We start from the raw sequence: 18918 nt of genomic DNA on the forward strand, positions 1-18918 counted from the left end.
TACAGTAATTAAGGAAGTAATTTGGTGGTACATACACGTTGTCCAGCGGTCCCAGCAGATCCTCTGGGGCCAAGCAGTCCTCTTGGACCCTAATGATCAACAAAAAGGACATGTCATTAGAATACATAAGACCATAATGAATTCTAGCCAAAGAATTCAGGCCAAAGATCCCTTGGTGGATAGAATATGGAGCAAGCACCCTCTTCTACGTGTTTGTTGTATTTTGAGTAACAGCAAGAAGTGTTGGAGGTCATGGGTTTACATAATCAGATTGCTTTTTTCTAAAGTGATGCATTACTTTTAAGTGCAGAGCCGTGCGCTGTCAACATGATGGTTATTGTAGTTAAAGATTAAAGGTCCATTCACCAGTGTTGTAGTACTCGAGACTCGGACTCTGTCTCAAGACCATTTTTTAATGGTCTTGGTCTTGTCATGGACTCGTGTCCATTTGGACTCGGAATTGACTCGTACTCGAACATTTTTTTTTTAGGACTCGGACTTATTCCCAAGTCCACTCTAGTTCAATTAAAAATATTTTTCATGATTATTAATGCATGTTAATAAAATATTTCTTTAAATTGATTGACACGCCCAGTGATTGGTGATTTTCTAGTGTGCAACTGCGCATGACAAATTGTAATAAAATTACTTTTAACACCACCCACTATGTGGCCTTTTTACCCTAAACTGATCATATTTTTTAAACTCTAAGTAAATTCAGTTAAAAAAAAAAAGAATTTCTCTAAGTAAATAAAAGTAAATTAGGTAATCAACCCTCACTGGTCTCGGTCTCGACTCGGACTCGACCGTCTCTGTTCTCGGACTCGACTCGGACTCGACTCTCTATGGACTCGGTCTTGACTCGGACTCGACTCTCTCTGGTCTCGGTGTCGACTCGGACTCGAGTGAGGTGGTCTCGACTACAACACTGCCATTCACACCAAGAACGAGAACTATAAAGAAAATTATATAAGCGGAAGATATCATTCTGTTTATTCTAAGCGAATGCTTGTCTGTCACTTCAAATGAGCTTGAGCAGCAGGATGGATTCTGTTTGGCTGTCAATGTTTGTTTTTTTATAGTTCATTCATTGGATCAAATTGTTCTGAACGTAATTCCATTGATTTTGTTTCTCTGTGCGTTTATCGTTATAGCTGTGGTGTGAACTGCTATTATTTAATATTGAGAATGATTTTTAAAACTATCTCTTTATTGTTATCTTTATAGTCATCGTCCTTGGTGTGAATGAGTCCTAATTGTGATATTTGAAAAAAAGCTGTTTGAAAGTTGGTTGGACCGACAGAACCAGACACACCAACAAATGTGTAGCCAATCAGCATTAGGGGGGCGTATGGCGGCAGAGGAAAGAAAGTGAGCAAGAGGGAGGGCCTATATACCGCCATTGTATGACTGACAGACAACGGTTTGACCTAAAAATATCAAAATTGAAAATACTGTGGAAACAAAGACACTACATCTTGGATGCCCTTGAGGTAAGCTAAAACATATCAAAAATTAATTTCAAAGTGAACTATCCCTTTAAGTCAGAGAAACATATTAAAATAATGTAAAGGGAATATAAATATTGATTATTCTTTTTACAGTCAGAAGAGAACATGAGATTTAAGAAAGGAAACCATAAAATGTATTTTTTATTACTTCATTTAAAATGGCTTAGAGACAACTATGTAAAACAGATACAAAGGCAAATTAGGTTCACTGAATCAGCTGTGGGACTCAATCCAATAAGATTCCACTTATTTGGGGCTGATTCTGTTATTTGTTAGATCTCTGCTGATGGACTATTTAGTCAAAGAGTGAGTGAAATGTGTCAGACCATTAGTGTGCCGTGAGAAACAGAGAAAGAAGGAGAGAGAGGGAGAAAATAGAAAACTGCAGCACTCCCTTTCTTTACATAGCCATTACCTCAATGAGCAATGAGCAACAAATACTGAGATTTGAGGTGGAAAGAGCAGGGTGGGGCACACCTCAGGAAGAGTGATTATACTGTAGTTAGGCAGAAAGTGAGGTGATTAACCTTCATTTTCTTTTATGAGAGCTCCACAAAGTCTCAAAAACATACTTAATGTAGATATAGTAGTATCAAGTTGATACTTCATTACTTTTCCTAATTGGATTATAAACAACGGTAATATTACTTGTCTTTGGGGTCTCAGCATTATAGAGTACCATCAGTATTTTTTTTAATTGATCAAAAATACAGTAAAAACAGTAATATTGTCAAATATTATTGCTATTTAAAAAATGTCTGTTTTCTATTTAAATATATTTTAAATTGTAATTAACTTCTGGGATGGCAAAGCTGTGTTTTCAGCACAATACGACAGTGTTCAGTGTCACATGATATTTCAGAAATCATTCTGATATGAAGGTTTTGTATCTATGTGAAAACTTAAAATGATTTTGATGGAACCAAATACATTTCAAAGACAGTTCAAAATAACAGCATTTTTTTAAAATAGAAAACTTATTTTATTAACGGAATATAATTAATTATTTTCAAGAAAAAAAATCTCACTTACCTCAAAAATTTGAATGGTAGTATATGCAGGACTTTTTGATTTCATTTCATATTTTATATTTATTAAGCACTTTTACACTTTTGATATTGTTCTACAATGTATTTATGTATTTTTTGCCAGAAGAAAACAGAAGTTAAGTTATTATATTGGATAAGAGTCATAATTCCTACTGTGTGATAAAAAAACAGTCTATTAAGTCTTGATTAGTTCACATTAAAACATTAAAATCATTTGAAGGAAAATATGAAAAGTAAATACAAAAAAGTTCAAAGTCAAAATGGAGATGCTTACACTTTCTCCTGGCATTCCCCTCTGTCCGACCTCACCATCCTCGCCCTGCAGACAAGAGCACAAGCACACTTGCCAACAGTGCTGCAGCCCAGTGTAAGTACATATAAATAAAAATAAAAATGAGATATTGGTGTGTCACTTGGACAAACGCACCCTTGGTCCGTCCTCTCCTGGAGGGCCTGGTAGGCCGATGGGACCTATCTCACCCTAAAAAGAAAACGAAAGAGATGAAATGACAGAGAGAGAAAAAGAGTCAATGTATTATTACCGTCCCTGCCCGCCTGCCTGTTTTTGGCTCAGTGCATTGTTAGGGCTCATGACCACTATTTATAAGACTGCATCCCTATAAGAAGAGGATATAACATGGCGGGGCCTGTAATTACCCAGGGCAGGATTAGGAGGACAGCACTCAGGCTGGAAATATATACAGCTCCCTGTGATCTGCGGGCCTCTTTCACTACACCAGCCCAGGCCAAGCAAGCCACACTCTGCTGTGCCTAGCCTTCATTTTCCAGAGGAGCACTAGCACGCCAAACTGCCCCCCTTGCCACAATAATGAGGTCAACTTCTCCTGCCACTATGACTGTCAGCACGCTAAACAAAATGTACAGAGACAGACATGGAACATTTTTATAATGTACAAGTCTAGGTCTTGGCAGGAGCCGCCAAGAAGGTTTTCAAGAGGAGTTAACTAAATACAGTAGATTTCTGTAGGAAAACTGCTGCTGAGGAATAAAAGGAAACCAGGCAAGAATTGTTCCCATAATCATAAAGCGCTGTTCGAGACAAGCTGAAAGTTTGATAATTGAGCATTAAATTTTTTTTTTTTTTTTTCTCACGGGTGGTGGTCAGGCTTGCGTTCTGCTGTCTAGAACGATTCGGTTTCAGTTCAACAATTACAATGACGAGAAACTAAGTATGAGGTTTCTTAAGAATAGCTCAGCACTTACTCTGTGTCCCTTATCACCAGGTAAGCCAGGAAGCCCATCAAATCCTCGGTCCCCCTGTTAGACAGCAATCGCAATGAGAATAAAAATAGAGCTGTTAACAATGCATAATGTTCAGAGTTTTAGTGCACTTATATACCAATAATCTAAATGTTATTTATTTCTGTTCTGATGATTTTCTAAAAAACTTGGGGTAGTTTTTAAAAAGACTTAATGTAAAAATTTAAATTTGTAATCATGAATATTATTTATTATAAACCTTATTAGACTTAAACTAAAAAGATATCCTTCAATATATATATATATATTGAATTATAAATGTGTTTTACTAAGTATAAGATACCCAAACAAATCTCTATTTTTAATCTCTGATGATAAAATGAATAATTACAGTCATTAAACATTATTTTTGAAAGCTATTTTAGGCCTAAACTGCATATCATCAGTTTTTGTTTATCATTTAGAGAACATGATTAATCGTACCACAACTTTCATTTTAACTGAATCATATAATTCCATTATAATAAATACATGTTGCATTAATTGCATTCTAATTGTTGTTTATTATTATTTTAAATTTAACAGGTACAAATGAACTCATTAATTCAAAATCAACAATTATATGACAGACACACAGTAACAAGCACTCCCAACTCATTTTCAATATAGAAGATTTTACCTTGGCTCCTGATTCTCCAGGAATTCCTCTGGCTCCATCGGCTCCGTTTCGGCCCTGTAAAACCAGGTCGCATCATCAGCCTGATGCTATGTGCTACAAGCATGTTAATGTGCTTAACATATGTTTTAAACAACTGCAGAATCGATGCGAGACATGAGATGAAGTGAAGTGAGCGAATACACCCAAAGACAACCTAAATACGGTGTGTTGAGTCTACAGCACGTTTGAGTGCCGACTTATTGTGGCAATTTGACTCATTTATAACGAAACTGTGAATAAACTGTGTCAAAGGAGAATCTGAGAAACGTTTGGCACTAAAACTGGCAGATGTGGATGCGAATCCAATGGACATCTGTCATTCTGTTAAGCTGAAACAGGTAAATTAAGGTCAAGGCTAATAGACACAGACAGTTTCACGGAAAATCTGGTGCATGGTTGGAGAACGAACAGTAGGCTACTTGCGTAAAGCCTTTCAGCTTCACTTTGCCAGAGTACTTCAGTAGCAGTATTGTAGATGTATTATGTATATGTCACCTTTTTGCCTTTTCAACTCTAATGTCATGTCGTATGGCAGACCAGAGACTAAATGACAGCATGAGCAGAGTTTTCCAATTCTTACCCTCTTGCCTGCTTTTCCAGGTGATCCAGTAGGGCCTTGAAGTCCTCTTGGCCCCTTAAAAAAAAAAAATAAATAAATAAATAAAAACATCAAATTCTGTAATGAATGCATATACTGATAAATGGAAAGTGAAAAAAAAACAAAAAAACAACTGTGACAAAATTACTTTTAAACCGTTTGCCAAGTGTTATTTTTATGTAAAGTAACACTTAAAGTTCAAAACTTTTGACTCTGTGCTCCAGAGCAGAGGCGCATATGTTTTTTACACTAGAAAGTGCTATTTAACTGCGGAAAAGTGTTTATCCCCCAACATATTTTGCATTCAATTGCATACAAGCTATCCATCGAAAAGGAGCAAGCTAATTGTTTTGACAGCGTTAATGTTTATGGGGCCACACCTGTGGGATCCAGGCAGAGCAAATCTCTGACGCAACACTCGAATTCTGTTCATTTATCCGCAACAAATAATGACTACAGGATTGCACGGATGCACTATGTCTTGTTTAAAAGCAGTATTTTGATGTTTTTAAAAACATAATTTGAGTGGGCTGAAAGTGGGCTGTACCTTTAATTATCCAAAAACTGAATTTTAATCATATTTTTTCAGAAAACACATTAAATAAATAATAAAACAATTGTGATTATGTAATGGGATTATTGTATAATAACACATTGCCCTCAACCCAAGGTGACAAGTACACTACCGTTCAACAGTTTAGGTTCAATAAGGTTTATATATTTATTTTGAAAAAGATACTTTTATTCATCAAGGATGAATTAAAATGATCAACAGTGACCGTAAAGACATTTAAAATGTTACTGTTCTGTTTTCAATAAATGCTGTTCTTTTGTCAGTCACTGTCCACTGAAATATTGATAATAATAAGAAATGGTTCTTGAGCATCAAAATGATTTCTGAACGATCATGTGACACTGACGACTGGAGTAATGAGGCTGAAAATTCAGCTTTACCACCACATGAGTAAATTACATTTAAAAATGTGTTAAATCAGAAAAAAGTTATTTAAAATTGTAATAATAATACTTCACAATATTACTGTTTGGTCAATTAAACAGCCTTGGTGAGCATAAGAGACTTCTTTCAAAAACTGTTGAAGGGTAGTGTAAACATGAAACACTAGAAAATTGATCATGTCTCAGGAATACTCAGACCATTCTATACTGTAAATCCGAATTACATGAATGAAAGTGGTTAAATCATGACTCTAAAGTCTAAAGAGAAAGTCACCTGTGGGCCAGAATCTCCACTTTCCCCTTTAGCACCATTTGGACCAGGACCACCCTGAAACACACACACACAGATGAGTTTTACGTCTCACACACACCTTTCTAAACACCAATATCATATGCGCGGAGCTGTGTTTGGGTCACACTCTGGCAACCCAAACACATTCCTCTGGCATTGCTTTTAAAGGGCATTTGATTTGGAGGCAGCTGTAGAAAAGAATGAGAGAAATTCTATGGGCATTCCTGCAATGATTCATCTCAATTCATCTCAACACAAAAATGACAAAAGAAATTTGAGAAAGGAATGGGCAAATAAACAGCAGAGGCACCCTGAAAGCACATCGTTTTCTGGTCATAAATCACAGCAAGATGAATGTAACATATGTTCCTATCAGTGTTTGTGTGATGATGTCAACTAGATGAGGTTGGGTTCAAAAGGAAGATACGGGAAAAGAAAAAAAGAGACATTTATGAATGTATATCTTGGCATGCATGTGGCTTTTAGATGATGTTTATTTAAGCAGCAGGTGTCTCATCTGTGTTCATCTATATTCAAAATAATACATAAATAAAATGTATTTAACTTAACAAGCATCAAAATTAATTACACACTTAATTTCACAGTGTGCAATATATTTTTACAACGTTTGTAAAATTGTTTAATTTAATTATTTACTGTTACAACTACATGAATAATATCCGTACACTCTAATTAGACGTACAAAAATCCAGATTCAGACTGTCATTAACTGATTAAAAACATTTTATTTTTAATCTAACCTCGTTCAATCATGCAATTTATATAACATACATTTTTTTTATATTGCTTTATATAAGTATCTTTATTTCTTGTATGAATGAATGAACGTTAGGTAAAAAGCTACTTTTTGTAAAAATAAAAATACAAAACTTGTGGTACTATTCAGTAATATAATTAAGTAACATTGTTTTATTTAGCTGAAAATGCACAATTTAATTGCATTTAATTGTTTTCCTAAATATTGAGCATTTTTATGTATGTCAGTTAGAGATGGGACACTTACCACGGGGCCGGATCGTCCTGTCAATCCCATTGGACCAGGTGCTCCCCGCATAGTCAACTGCAGGGCCAAAGAAAAAAAAAAAAAAGGATTGCAAAGCTGACATTAACTGCAGTAGAATACATAAGTTGTATTACTGGCAACTGGTACATTTCCATGTACCATAGAGTGTTACGAGAGCTATAAACCTGCTTTGGTTTTAACAGTCGCTTTAAACTTGCTCATATACAATCCCTGCACCTACAAACTCGTTTTAGCCAAAAAATAAAAATAAAAAAAAAATCTAAATACAAAAATCATTCAAGGCAACAAGAACAAGGGTCATACACACCCGGGCCTGGGCGAGGATGGCTTGGGCCTGAGCTTCTTGTGCCGTCACCACTGGACCCTTTGAAGAATCTCCACCAGCACGGAACTGTCAGAGAAACATCCACAAACACAGAAATCGCAAGTTTATTTCAGTACTTTTACTGCATGCTGGAATTTAGAGGAGCCACTGGAGTTGCTACAACATCGTCAGTCTTGTCATTATGGGTTTGCATCTGGGCTGCAAAGTGCCAGTTTGTGTAGAGTTACTGTAGACGGCTGGGTGTAGCGCGAGTGCAGTGGGGTTACTGGGTGGGGTTGGGGCTCTTCACAGCTGTAACAATTCATAACCCTCTTGGATGTTTACAATGACAGTCATTTGCCTAATGTTAGAGGAAGTGGCCATTTGCATCTGATCTGAGATACGTTTGGTGGTTTCTCGAAGATTAAGGGCTGGAAAATCTTGTCCTGCAATCAGAATCATTGGAAATGTATGGGTCGGAGAAGCTTACCGGCAACATAAGGATGGTGCCAGAGGGCCCAGGAGCTCCGTCTGCGCCTGGCAAACCGGGACGACCAGGAGGACCCTGCGAGACGAAGAGAGAGAGAGAGTGAAAAGAAGGAGGGAGAGCAGAAGGAAATGAGGCATAAAGCGTGTGGGAAACGAACGTGTAAATGGCTGGACAAAAAGGCATGGAAAGAGCATCAGCCCAGTTTCTTTGAAGTTTAAAATACACACAAGCAAATACTGTAGGATCATTTTAAATTGTCGGTTAGGTAACCTAAATCTACTCAAAATCCCTAAACAGATCACATAAACAAAAATCACGGAACTGTTTAGAGAGAAAAAAAAACGCTCTTTCGCAAATTGCACCTAGATTTCTGCAGCGTTCCTTACACCCAAAATCAAAAATAGCTAATGTGGTCATTATCCTATAAAAATACACTTTATATTTACATGGAGGTTTATGTGCGTTTTCTTTTGTTTATAGTTCCTTTCATTGCATTGTTTATTTGTGTGTGTGCTCGTAATGAAAGTGACACCCCACAAGGAAAGCGGGGAGGACTATAACGCATGCACACACACATTATAAAGGAATGCTGCTAGGGTAGTTTTGTGAAGAGATCTCTTTAGCAGCCATGTCACGCTCCTCTTGTAGACGGCTCATTTTAAATTGTTCCCATATGACGGTATAATTGTGCGAGTGTGTGTGTGAATTGTGAAATACCCAAGACACCTAGCATACATGTGCTTCCGTATATATATTAAGGAGAACGTGTGGTGTAAAAGGGTCAGGTCAGGTCATCAATGGAAGTGGCCATCTTTGTTCATTATATATTTTCATCTACAGAGTTTGGCTTCATATGAGAAGGAGCTGATGGAGATCAAAGTGAGACTGGGAAATCGCTTTCCCTCAAGGACAAAAAAATCTCTTTGTGCTGGGAGATGCAGGACAGTGAAGGTGGGAGTGCCCTTCCCAGAATGCATTGGAAGGGTTAACTCTGCGGGAGGCCAAGCTCCACCACCGTAAAGAGGAAAAAAAGTCCAGCTGTTTGTTTGTATGGAGGACAGCTATTCTCTGTGCAATAATCTCCATTGAGCATTTACAATCCTGAAAAATGGTGCGAACGGCACCGGAGATAAGTATTAACGGGAGAATGAGTATGTGTTAATGTATATGTGAGGTTATAAGGTCCGCTTCTCCTCTGGAAGGGTTATTAGTGTGAGGATTTATAGACAGATCTGGTTTCAATGTGGTCTCCCAGGTCTTTCAAATACACACATCTGCTGGTTCACATAGTTAAGACATGCTGCTTGTCATTAGCTTATTCTCTCAATGCAAACTTTACCATTGTCTTTATGTGGAAGTCGAAAGCTACTAACTTCTCTAATAAAGTGAAAAGGGGCCGTGAAAAGTTCGGCCAGGGCTACTGTTACCTATAACTGGTGTGTCTACATCAACGGGGTGTCTTAACACCACAGAAAGCATTATGAGTAACACAGATTAGGGAGGATTTTCTGAGAAACGTCAACTTACTCTCTCACCAGGATCTCCGTGGAGGCCCGGGGAGCCTTGTATACCAGGAGTGCCGGGGAGGCCCTGAAAAAAAAAAAAAAAAAAGACATGCAAATGTAATGTAACACACACAGAAACACTCACGCCAACTCCATGCTGACATTTTCCATAACGTGTTTTTTCCTATGGAGTTTCTCCATGTGTGAAGAGTGTGGGAAAAAAATGTGATACTCACGGCGGGCCCTGATGGTCCTGGGGGTCCCTCTACAAGCATCCCCTGAATAGAATCGAAGAAGAGAGAAGAAGAAAAACATGAGTTGGGTAGCATGCTGCGAAGGCCGTAAATATCACAGTTTGAGCAGTGTAGAAATATCAGTGATGAACGAAGAGAAACCCATAGATGTGGCTCATTAGTTCATCTGAACAGATCTCATGTTTTCCACTATTAAAGAAAAGTGAATGATGCAACTGCTGTCAGAATCTGATTAATAATACATTGACATTTGAAAGTATTCATGTAAAAACTTTCTTTCCTACTACTACCCTCTTACCATTCACGAACAAAGAATAATTAGGTGGGAGGCATGACTACTTTGCCATATTACAAAAGTTCAAGTTCATTTTGAACTTGAACTTGAAGTGACACTGAAGACTAAAGTAATGATGCTTAAAATTCAGCTTTGCCATTAAAGAAATAAGTTATATTTCAAAATATATTCAAACAGAAAAGTTCATTTTAAAAAGTAATCATTTTTGACTTTATATATATATTTTTTTTACTGTATTCAAATAAATGCAGCCTTAGTGAGCATTAGAAACTTCTTTCAAAAACACAAAACAAAAAAATCTTAACCAACCCTAAAATTGAGCAGTAATGCATTTGTATTAATATTTAAATTAGTGCTGTCAAACAATACAAATATTTAATCGCGATTAATCGCATTAATGTCGTAGTTAACTCGCAATTAATCGCAAATTTTTATCTATTCTAAATGTCTCTTGATTTCTTTTTCTCACATTATTTTTTCTCATTTTAATGCTCTTATCAACATGGAAAAGTGGATCGGCTTGCAAATGTTTTTTATTGAAAATAACATTGGCATATATTGTGTTCAATTTCACTCTAACATTCTCATTTGGAGCAAATAATCTCTCACACAATGCAACACTGTCCATCAATAAAAGGGTTAAAGAAATACTGACGAGGTCCTGATATTGATGAGGGGGCGGAGACTTCACATCTTCTGTGTGTGTGTGCTTGGCAATCAAGTGGTATTTCAGACTGGACGTGCTGCGATGATGATAATAGCTCAGTCCACAACGACAAAACACACAGATCACTTTGGTCTTGTCAAATGAACCATTTGTCAACTTTTTAGCAAAGTAAAGTTTCCATTCAGAATCTTATTGGTATCCATTTCGGCGTATTGCGCTTGTCATCCACTCAAAACGTAACGTTAACCAACTATTTGGCCAGCTTGAAAGCCCAAATGAGTGTCTAGCTAGATCCGCATGCACTTTGGTCGACGAAGCAACAAAACGTCCTCCTTGTGTGGCGCAAGCCATTGAAATGAATGGGTTTCGTAGCGCAGTGCCACACATGCCGCATCCTGTTGCAAAAGCATACGGACAAAGTTTTCTAGGCCAAAAAGGCCGTTAATCACGCGATAAAAAAATAATGCCGTTAAAATGGGTTTGCGTTAACGCCGTTAATAACGTGTTTAACTGACAGCCCTAATTTAAACATTTAATTATATTTTGCTTCATATAATATTTTAAATAAAACGATTAGCAGTCTACCATATCCTGAACTGACACCATATTGAGTGGGGAAAATCGGATGTGTTATTGTAGTTGCATTTCATTTGATACAAAATTGTAAAAGCCTCATGCAGAGAGATTCCCTACCGGCTCAATGATTGCAGGTTCACCTTTCTGCCCCTTCTCGCCACCATAGCCCCCACCAACCTATAAAAGAGGCAAAAACAAACTGAAATTTAATGACAGAGGAAGTACTTCTCTTGTAGACCAAACAACTGTAAAACACTACATTAAGCACTACAGCTAATTCCCAAAATGGTGTGCATCACTCTACGATGACATTTCTCTCTAAGAATGAAGCAAAGAGTACAAAGCCACTGTGGTCAGTGTGTGCTTGTGTGCAAGTGTCTGTGTGAATGAGTTCTTGCGTTAAACTGTGAAAATAAGTCTCAAGTTATATCAGATCAACACTGCAATCACACTGCTAACATTTCATTTCCTGTCTCCCACACACCACAAGCAAAACGGCTACAATTGAGAGACTTTCACTGAAATGTGAAATGTAGTAAAATAAATATCCATTATTTCTAGTAATGTTATTAGTAGCACACTCTAAAAAAAAATGCTGGGTTGTTTTAACCCAATTTTGGGTCAAATATGGCCAAAACCAGAACATTGGGTTACATTTTTAAATTACATTAACCCAATGTTTGAGTTTGTCCATATTTGACCCAAAATTAGGTTAAAACAACCCAGCCTTTTTTAGAGCGCATTAGAAGCACAATTATAAGCTCACAATAACATAAAATAAAAGCATAAAGAAGGGCTGATGTCAACTCACATTACTCTCCGTGACCTGCGTTTCAGCAGGTCGGCCCGGTCCGAACTCATCCTCATAGGTGGATCCAGTGGGTTTGGCATCATTAGTATTGTAGTCATAGAATGAATCGTCATAATTGCTGGGGTCTAACTCTTTTGCATCATATGTGTTAATGTCGTATTCCTTAAAGTCCTGGGTTTCGGCTTCATTGGTGTTTTTTGACTCCATAATTTCCACATTTTCATTGGTGGCAATGGTGGGATCCACTCCAACTTCTTCTATCCCTGTAATGTAGTCGTCAACAATGTCCTCTTTTGGCAAAGGATTCTGCCAAGCCAGGGTAGGCAGGAGGTCAACGAATAAAGGGAACAGAGAAGACAGTCAATTAACACACCAAATTAAACTAATGAACTCTTTAATGAAGCTCTACAGGTAAAATTGCAATGGCCAGCTTAATTTTAAATGGGATAATTTTGGTTCTGACCAGCTCTTGGAGGGACATTTTCCTATAGAGTTTGGCTCCAACTCCAATTAAATGAAAAGTTTGGGAGGAGCACGTTCAGATATTTAACATAATTAACATGAGTGGAGAACATTCAGAGGTATACCTCTGTTCTTTCATAGTTTATCCCTTCACCACCCATTTTCCACACTTTTAGCTTTAACGATTCCAAGCCAGGGAATACAATGGGTTCGGGCCACATCCCTTCACCCGGACAGCACGCCAAATATGAATAAACTCAACTCAACTTTTATTTATAAAAGCACTTTCAAAACCATTAAAATGGACCAAAGTGCTGTCCTCAAGCAATAAATAATACACATAAAGCTATTTAGGCATCTAGTCTGACAGTTATACACATATATAATAATAAAGCTTTACTCCATCTAATTATATGTAAGTGTGAACCCGTGAAACACACATAAACCAGTTAATCAAGGTCTTACTGGGCATACTAGATACTTCTATGCAGGTTTATTGAGGCAAGTTAGAGCTGAACTCTGCAGAACAGTGACCCTCCAGGAGCAGGTTTGGACAGTGTGTATTTGGTCTAATGTCTATTCAATATATAATATAATCTTTATAAAAAATAGACAATGTTCAAACTTAAGACCACAGTATATGGCAACATGACCGCATGACAAACTGCATGCATCTACTAAAAATCATAAGTAAATGTATATACTTATCTAATGCAAACACCCTCATTATTTTGGACCTTCTTTAGAAGTGTCAAAGAGTGTCCAAGCACTAGGTGAATCTTGCTGAAACAACATTCAATATTTTTCCCACTACATTGAATAGAAAATAAAATATTTTCCAATATCTTCCAAATAAAAATCTTTGATAAATGTTTAGGAATTATGGTAACACTTTATTTTGATAGTCCACTTTAGACATTCAACTTACTATGAGTAACTTTGCCGCTACATGTCAACTAACTATAATTAGAGTATTAGTAGACTGTTAGCTTAATATCTGCTAACCCTTTATTTTGATAGTCCACTTTAGACATTCAACTTACTATGAGTAACTTTGCCGCTACATGTCAACTAACTATCATTAGAGTATTAGTAGACTGTTAGCTTAATATCTGCTAACACTTTATTTTGTTGATCCCCCAACAGACATTCAACTGACTGTAAGTAACTTAGCAACTACAAGTCAACTTGTTCTCCTAACCTGAACCCTAACACCTAACCCTAACAGTCTACTGACAGTCTACTACAGCCTACTAAGGCCCCGTCCACACTACTGCGTTTTCGTTTAAAAACGGAGAATTAAAACGAATACGATCTCCGTCCACACCAGCGTTTTATCTGCGTATTAGAAACGATCTCCGTCCACATTAAAACGACTGAAAACGCAGATTACGTGACCATTCACCAACACTGGGCATGCGCGTGCCGGTGTAAACAGTGAATGACGAATCAGGGAAGGATGCGTCATGACTGATAACACCCAATCATAGAGCCAAGTGTCAGCCTCTGCGTCAGCGTTTCTAAAGTTCTCCGTTTTGTATGGTTTTGTCTCGTCCACACTAAAACGCACTCCGGAGATTCAAAACGCAAAACGCAGCTGCAGCGTTTCTAAACTTCTCCGTTTTAGGTCTTCGTTTTTCCCGTTTTAGTGTGGACGGGAGGTGCAAACGTAGCAAAAGGTCTCCGTTTTTAAACGAAAACGCAGTAGTGTGGACGGGGCCTAATACTCTAATGACACTTAGTTGACATGTAGTTGAAAAGTTACTTATAGTTAGTAGAATGTCTAAAGTGACTATCGAAATAAAGTGTAACCGGAATGATTGCTAATTATTTTTAAAAAAAGATTATATAAACACTGCAACGGTTAACTGCAAACCACACTAGCCTTGCAAGTGATAAGGCTGCACTGATGCCTCATTTTAATCTGTACATCCCGTGCTTTCCACTAAGAATGAAACCATTTCGACAGTTTTTTTCTACTGGAAAGCTATTTAGGCATCAAGTCTGACAGTCTTCCTCACCCAGGGGCATTGATGCACTGAACAAAAGGAATTAACATTTCTCCAGTTAATCCCAGCCTTTGTATTGTACACCATCAGGCATGCTTTATGAGGCTGCGTCAGTCAATGTAGGTGTATCATTTGAAGCAGACATTTGGCCACCGCTAAATGCAAGACATACTGTTCTGGTTAAAGCTGGATGTTCCTAATTTAGAGTTAATTCATGCGATATCTTAGAACAGACTGTGACAATCATCAAACGTTGGAAATAGCATAAATCAATACTTTCATAATTATTAAATGACGGGTTGGATTTGATCGTGTAACCATACAAATCCGACTAATGTACAACCAGTCAGTTAAGACAAACCTTAATGACCTCAAGTAGAGTTGGCATCTCATTTAGCATCAATATGATATATAACAATTACTTTAATTTATCAGAAACTAAGCTGCAAACTAGTTTACTAAAGTCAGCAAATCCGATTTCATTTATCACCTGCACCAAAATAAATATATTTGAATAGAATCCCTCCTAAAATAGACAATGGATAATAAAATGTAGGAGCATGCTAATCTTTACCTCATTGGCGGGAACGGAAGGAGCTTCAGTGACATAATCCTGCTCAACATAGTAGTCAACCGTGTCAGCAGTGCTGGGCTATGAGTAAACATCACAGAAATTCACATCAATTAGTTCATTTTTTTTTTTAAATGCTTATTCTTAGTTGTTTATATCTGAATTTGAAATATGAAAAATGTTCGACGGCAAGCAAAAGTTGGATTTGGAAGTAAATAATAGCTGGCCTTTAACTTTAAACTTCAACATAATTGATGGTTTAAACCACTTTGAAAGAAATCAAACTGTCCACTAACTGTCCAAAAACAGCTACATTTATTTTTTTTCTCTTTGACAATATTATTGTCACGGGTTGTAAGGGGGATACTAAAAGACAACGACGATGAAAGTTAAAGGGCTTTAATGATCCAACGTGGTACATCCAAAGCAACTACATCCCAGACCGATCATCAACACAAATCTTAACTGAACTTAAATAGTGAGAACGTGAACACCTGAACACAACGACACACACCTCAACTTAGTAAAGTTAAAATTAACAACCATGACGACAAACATATGAAAACACAAACCATGTGATGAAAACTAAGATTAAACCTAACCAGCTAACCCTGACAAGTATTAGTTATGTGACTATTATTGATACGATATAATATTTTCTCAATAATACAAGCAGGTGCATTTAAGTGAAAGTATGGATGAAAGTGATGGCATTTGAGAATACAGAAAGGCAAATTGAATGAGGGCAACAGAACAGTACAGCATAATAAATCAGAGACCACACAGTGTGACAAAGGGTGGGCTGAAGAAAATCCCACAGTGATTGACATTCACCTGGGCCATACAGATGTGTGCGTTTACCTTGGTCTCAGTTTGGACGTTGTCAGTGGGATTCTCAGTGGCAGTCCCTTCTTCTGTGTAGTCATAGAACTCATTATAATCCGTGTATTCAGTATTGTACTGTGAGAGAAATGGAAGCATGTTAGAAAGAAAGACTCGGATCTAGATTCAAGTCCCTATATACAGTTTAGAGGCCACGGAACATATTTGAACACTTTTTGAATACCCGATGTCCAAAAATGTGTAAACTTTGCAGACATTTTTTTTTTTTTTTGCAGCAGCCATAATTTACAACAATATATCTATTGTTTTGTCATTTTCAACCTGTAACACTTTTTTGTGAATATGTTTTACTTGAAAAATGTTTCATATCTTTAATATATATATATATATATGAACAGCATTGCATTATGTAGCAATATAGATGGTCAATGTATACTAAAGGGAAGATGATGTAAGGTATGATATATTAAATGGTATATCACACAAAATACAAATTGATAAGAACTTAAATCATGCAAAATGTGCTTGTTAAAGCCATTGACATGATGGGTGATCAGTGAACTACATACATCTTTTGTAGTTAAAATATTTAGGAACCTTAATTTATCTGATATTACACATCTGTTTGAAACATCAAATCAATAATATCAAAATGTAATGTATCTTACATGGTACCTTTTTCATCCAAAGCATGTGGTACAAAAAGCCCATATTAAATGCTTTGAGAACTTAAAACATGAGCAGAATGAGTTTCTCCATAAATCCATTTGTACGCAGTATCCAATTGATTTCAATTCAACAGTTTACATACAAATCATGTTTTATGAATAAAACAAAATGATTCAATGTAAGCAATAATTAACAGTTCAATATAAATAGATAAACAGTGCAAATATGAGCAAATGCAAAAATCTTCATATGAGAGTGACAGAGGAATTCCTGCCTCTGTTTGGACTCCTTTAAACCCTTTTACAAGATCTTCACTAGTAAAAAAAAATACCAACATGTACACACAACACGCACATTTAGCCCAGCACACCATGTGGTTTTGGATATTCTGTTCTGTCGCAAAATATATACATCATAAAGCCTTTTATTTTTTGTTTCTTTAGGTTCGGTCTTAAAGTGACAGTGTGAACACAAAGCAAACAAGGACTAAATGTATCTTGGAGTCTGGACCTAAAGAACCAAGTGAACCGAAGTGTGAACACACCCTTAAAGAGATTGATAATGAGACTATGCAACCTGCCTGCTAATGCTATAGTTTATCTTGCTAAAATTTTGGGCACCTGCCATTTCAGTCCACTGTTTTTTTTAGCAAACTTTAGTTAAATTTTCAATAGTCAATAAAGAGAAATTTTAATAATTACCAAAAAAACAAATACTACAAGCGATGTAGTTCAACATTACAGGCTGAGGAACAGAAATTTGCCACATAAAAAACAGGCATGCGTTTATAGTTAATAAGCAATTACTTGAAATGAATTATTTCAATTTAGAATTTAACTATCCAATCAGAGTCTGAAGTATCATTTATAATCTTTATAGAAGCACCTCTTAGACATGAAAAGAACGTAGTGTTAATATAAAAGACAGGTTCTGGTTTTTGACATTACGTTTTGTTGTGTAAAGTTAAACAGTGCACATGGCACAGTATATTCCTCTCACACATGGTATGTTGCAATTTATAATGAATTTATTGGATAATACTGCTTCTCATAAAGTGCACTTATTAAATGTAACACTCCCAAGCCACTTGCTCACAAAACTTTTTAAAAAAGTTGTTAATGTACTTAAATGGCAGTCAATTTAGCATTTCAACAAAGAGCTATTGTTAAGTCCTTCCCAATAATTAAATGGCATTTGTAAACAAACAATTATAAACACACGCTTCCAATTGTGAGCTTGTTTTCCTCTATGATTGTAATAAGGTGCACAAGCATAAGGTGAGGTCAAACAGATTCTGTGATGTGCCTTTGTCCATCAGAGAGGAATGAAATTAAGTCCCAATGCATCAGCTGAGCTAATAAAAATAACAGGGGGAAAAAAAAGAACTGAGGCCTGATGGACTGGCTGCTTTCCACAGGCTACAGAAAAGAAGCTAAAAGGAAGAAATATCCAGCTGCGAGTCAGTTTACTGCATTTAAGGGTCTTGCCAGGCTTGGAGCCTGCCCTGGCTGTAGCCAGCGAGCTGGATAAAAGGCATAAATATCATCCTGGCCCATTAAAAACTGGTCCCCGTTTCCCACACGTGTCTTAAAGCATTTGGTACGGCGCAGGGGACCTCCTTGCAGGGGAATAGAACGGACCTCCATCTAAAAGCTCTTCCTAACGTAGCCTAGATGATATAGATGTTAGATTGCTGAAGCTGGGATGAGATATAGCACTTAAGTTAACAAGGATTATGAAGCTATATTTCATCCGTTTTTAAAACTATGTCATTTGTTTTCACCATTCTGTATTAATTCATTAATTTGTCCAATGGTTTTGCTCTGGCGTTCTCCACGACACATGAAGCTACATTTTCCATCCCCTGTTGTGGCCTAGTTCTCAATACCCCAAGCAGCAGTTACTATGATTTATCATCATTTTACAATCAGGAGTTCTTTAACAGCTGAGAGACATAACTTTTCCAGGTATTCCAGAGCTAGCTGTGGAGGGAGAAACTAGACTTTCCCAGCAAGCATGCAGGAGTCATTAAAGAAAAATATATTTCCACGCCACTCAAAAGTGGGCTCAG

The 18918-nt window shown here is 36.9% G+C and overlaps 1 protein-coding gene across 1 annotated transcript in view; it reads right to left on the reverse strand.

The window, feature by feature from the left end:
- The window catches only part of col11a1b (collagen, type XI, alpha 1b), an 86527-nt gene that overhangs the window by 39182 nt on the left and 28427 nt on the right, over nucleotides 1–18918 (reverse strand). The window contains exons 6-21 of the mRNA XM_039677664.2: nucleotides 16197–16295; nucleotides 15339–15416; nucleotides 12294–12599; nucleotides 11600–11659; nucleotides 9927–9968; nucleotides 9713–9775; nucleotides 8186–8260; nucleotides 7699–7782; nucleotides 7371–7427; nucleotides 6329–6382; nucleotides 5080–5133; nucleotides 4461–4514; nucleotides 3785–3838; nucleotides 2988–3041; nucleotides 2835–2879; nucleotides 36–89 (exon numbers count right to left, since the gene is read on the reverse strand). Coding sequence (XP_039533598.2) covers nucleotides 36–89; nucleotides 2835–2879; nucleotides 2988–3041; nucleotides 3785–3838; nucleotides 4461–4514; nucleotides 5080–5133; nucleotides 6329–6382; nucleotides 7371–7427; nucleotides 7699–7782; nucleotides 8186–8260; nucleotides 9713–9775; nucleotides 9927–9968; nucleotides 11600–11659; nucleotides 12294–12599; nucleotides 15339–15416; nucleotides 16197–16295 — 1233 coding nt within the window. The remainder of the gene's footprint in view (nucleotides 1–35; nucleotides 90–2834; nucleotides 2880–2987; nucleotides 3042–3784; nucleotides 3839–4460; nucleotides 4515–5079; nucleotides 5134–6328; nucleotides 6383–7370; nucleotides 7428–7698; nucleotides 7783–8185; nucleotides 8261–9712; nucleotides 9776–9926; nucleotides 9969–11599; nucleotides 11660–12293; nucleotides 12600–15338; nucleotides 15417–16196; nucleotides 16296–18918) is intronic.

This window comes from Pimephales promelas, chromosome 5, assembly GCF_988280905.1.
Source record: "Pimephales promelas chromosome 5, fPimPro1.hap1.1, whole genome shotgun sequence".
NCBI lineage: Eukaryota > Metazoa > Chordata > Actinopteri > Cypriniformes > Leuciscidae > Pimephales > Pimephales promelas.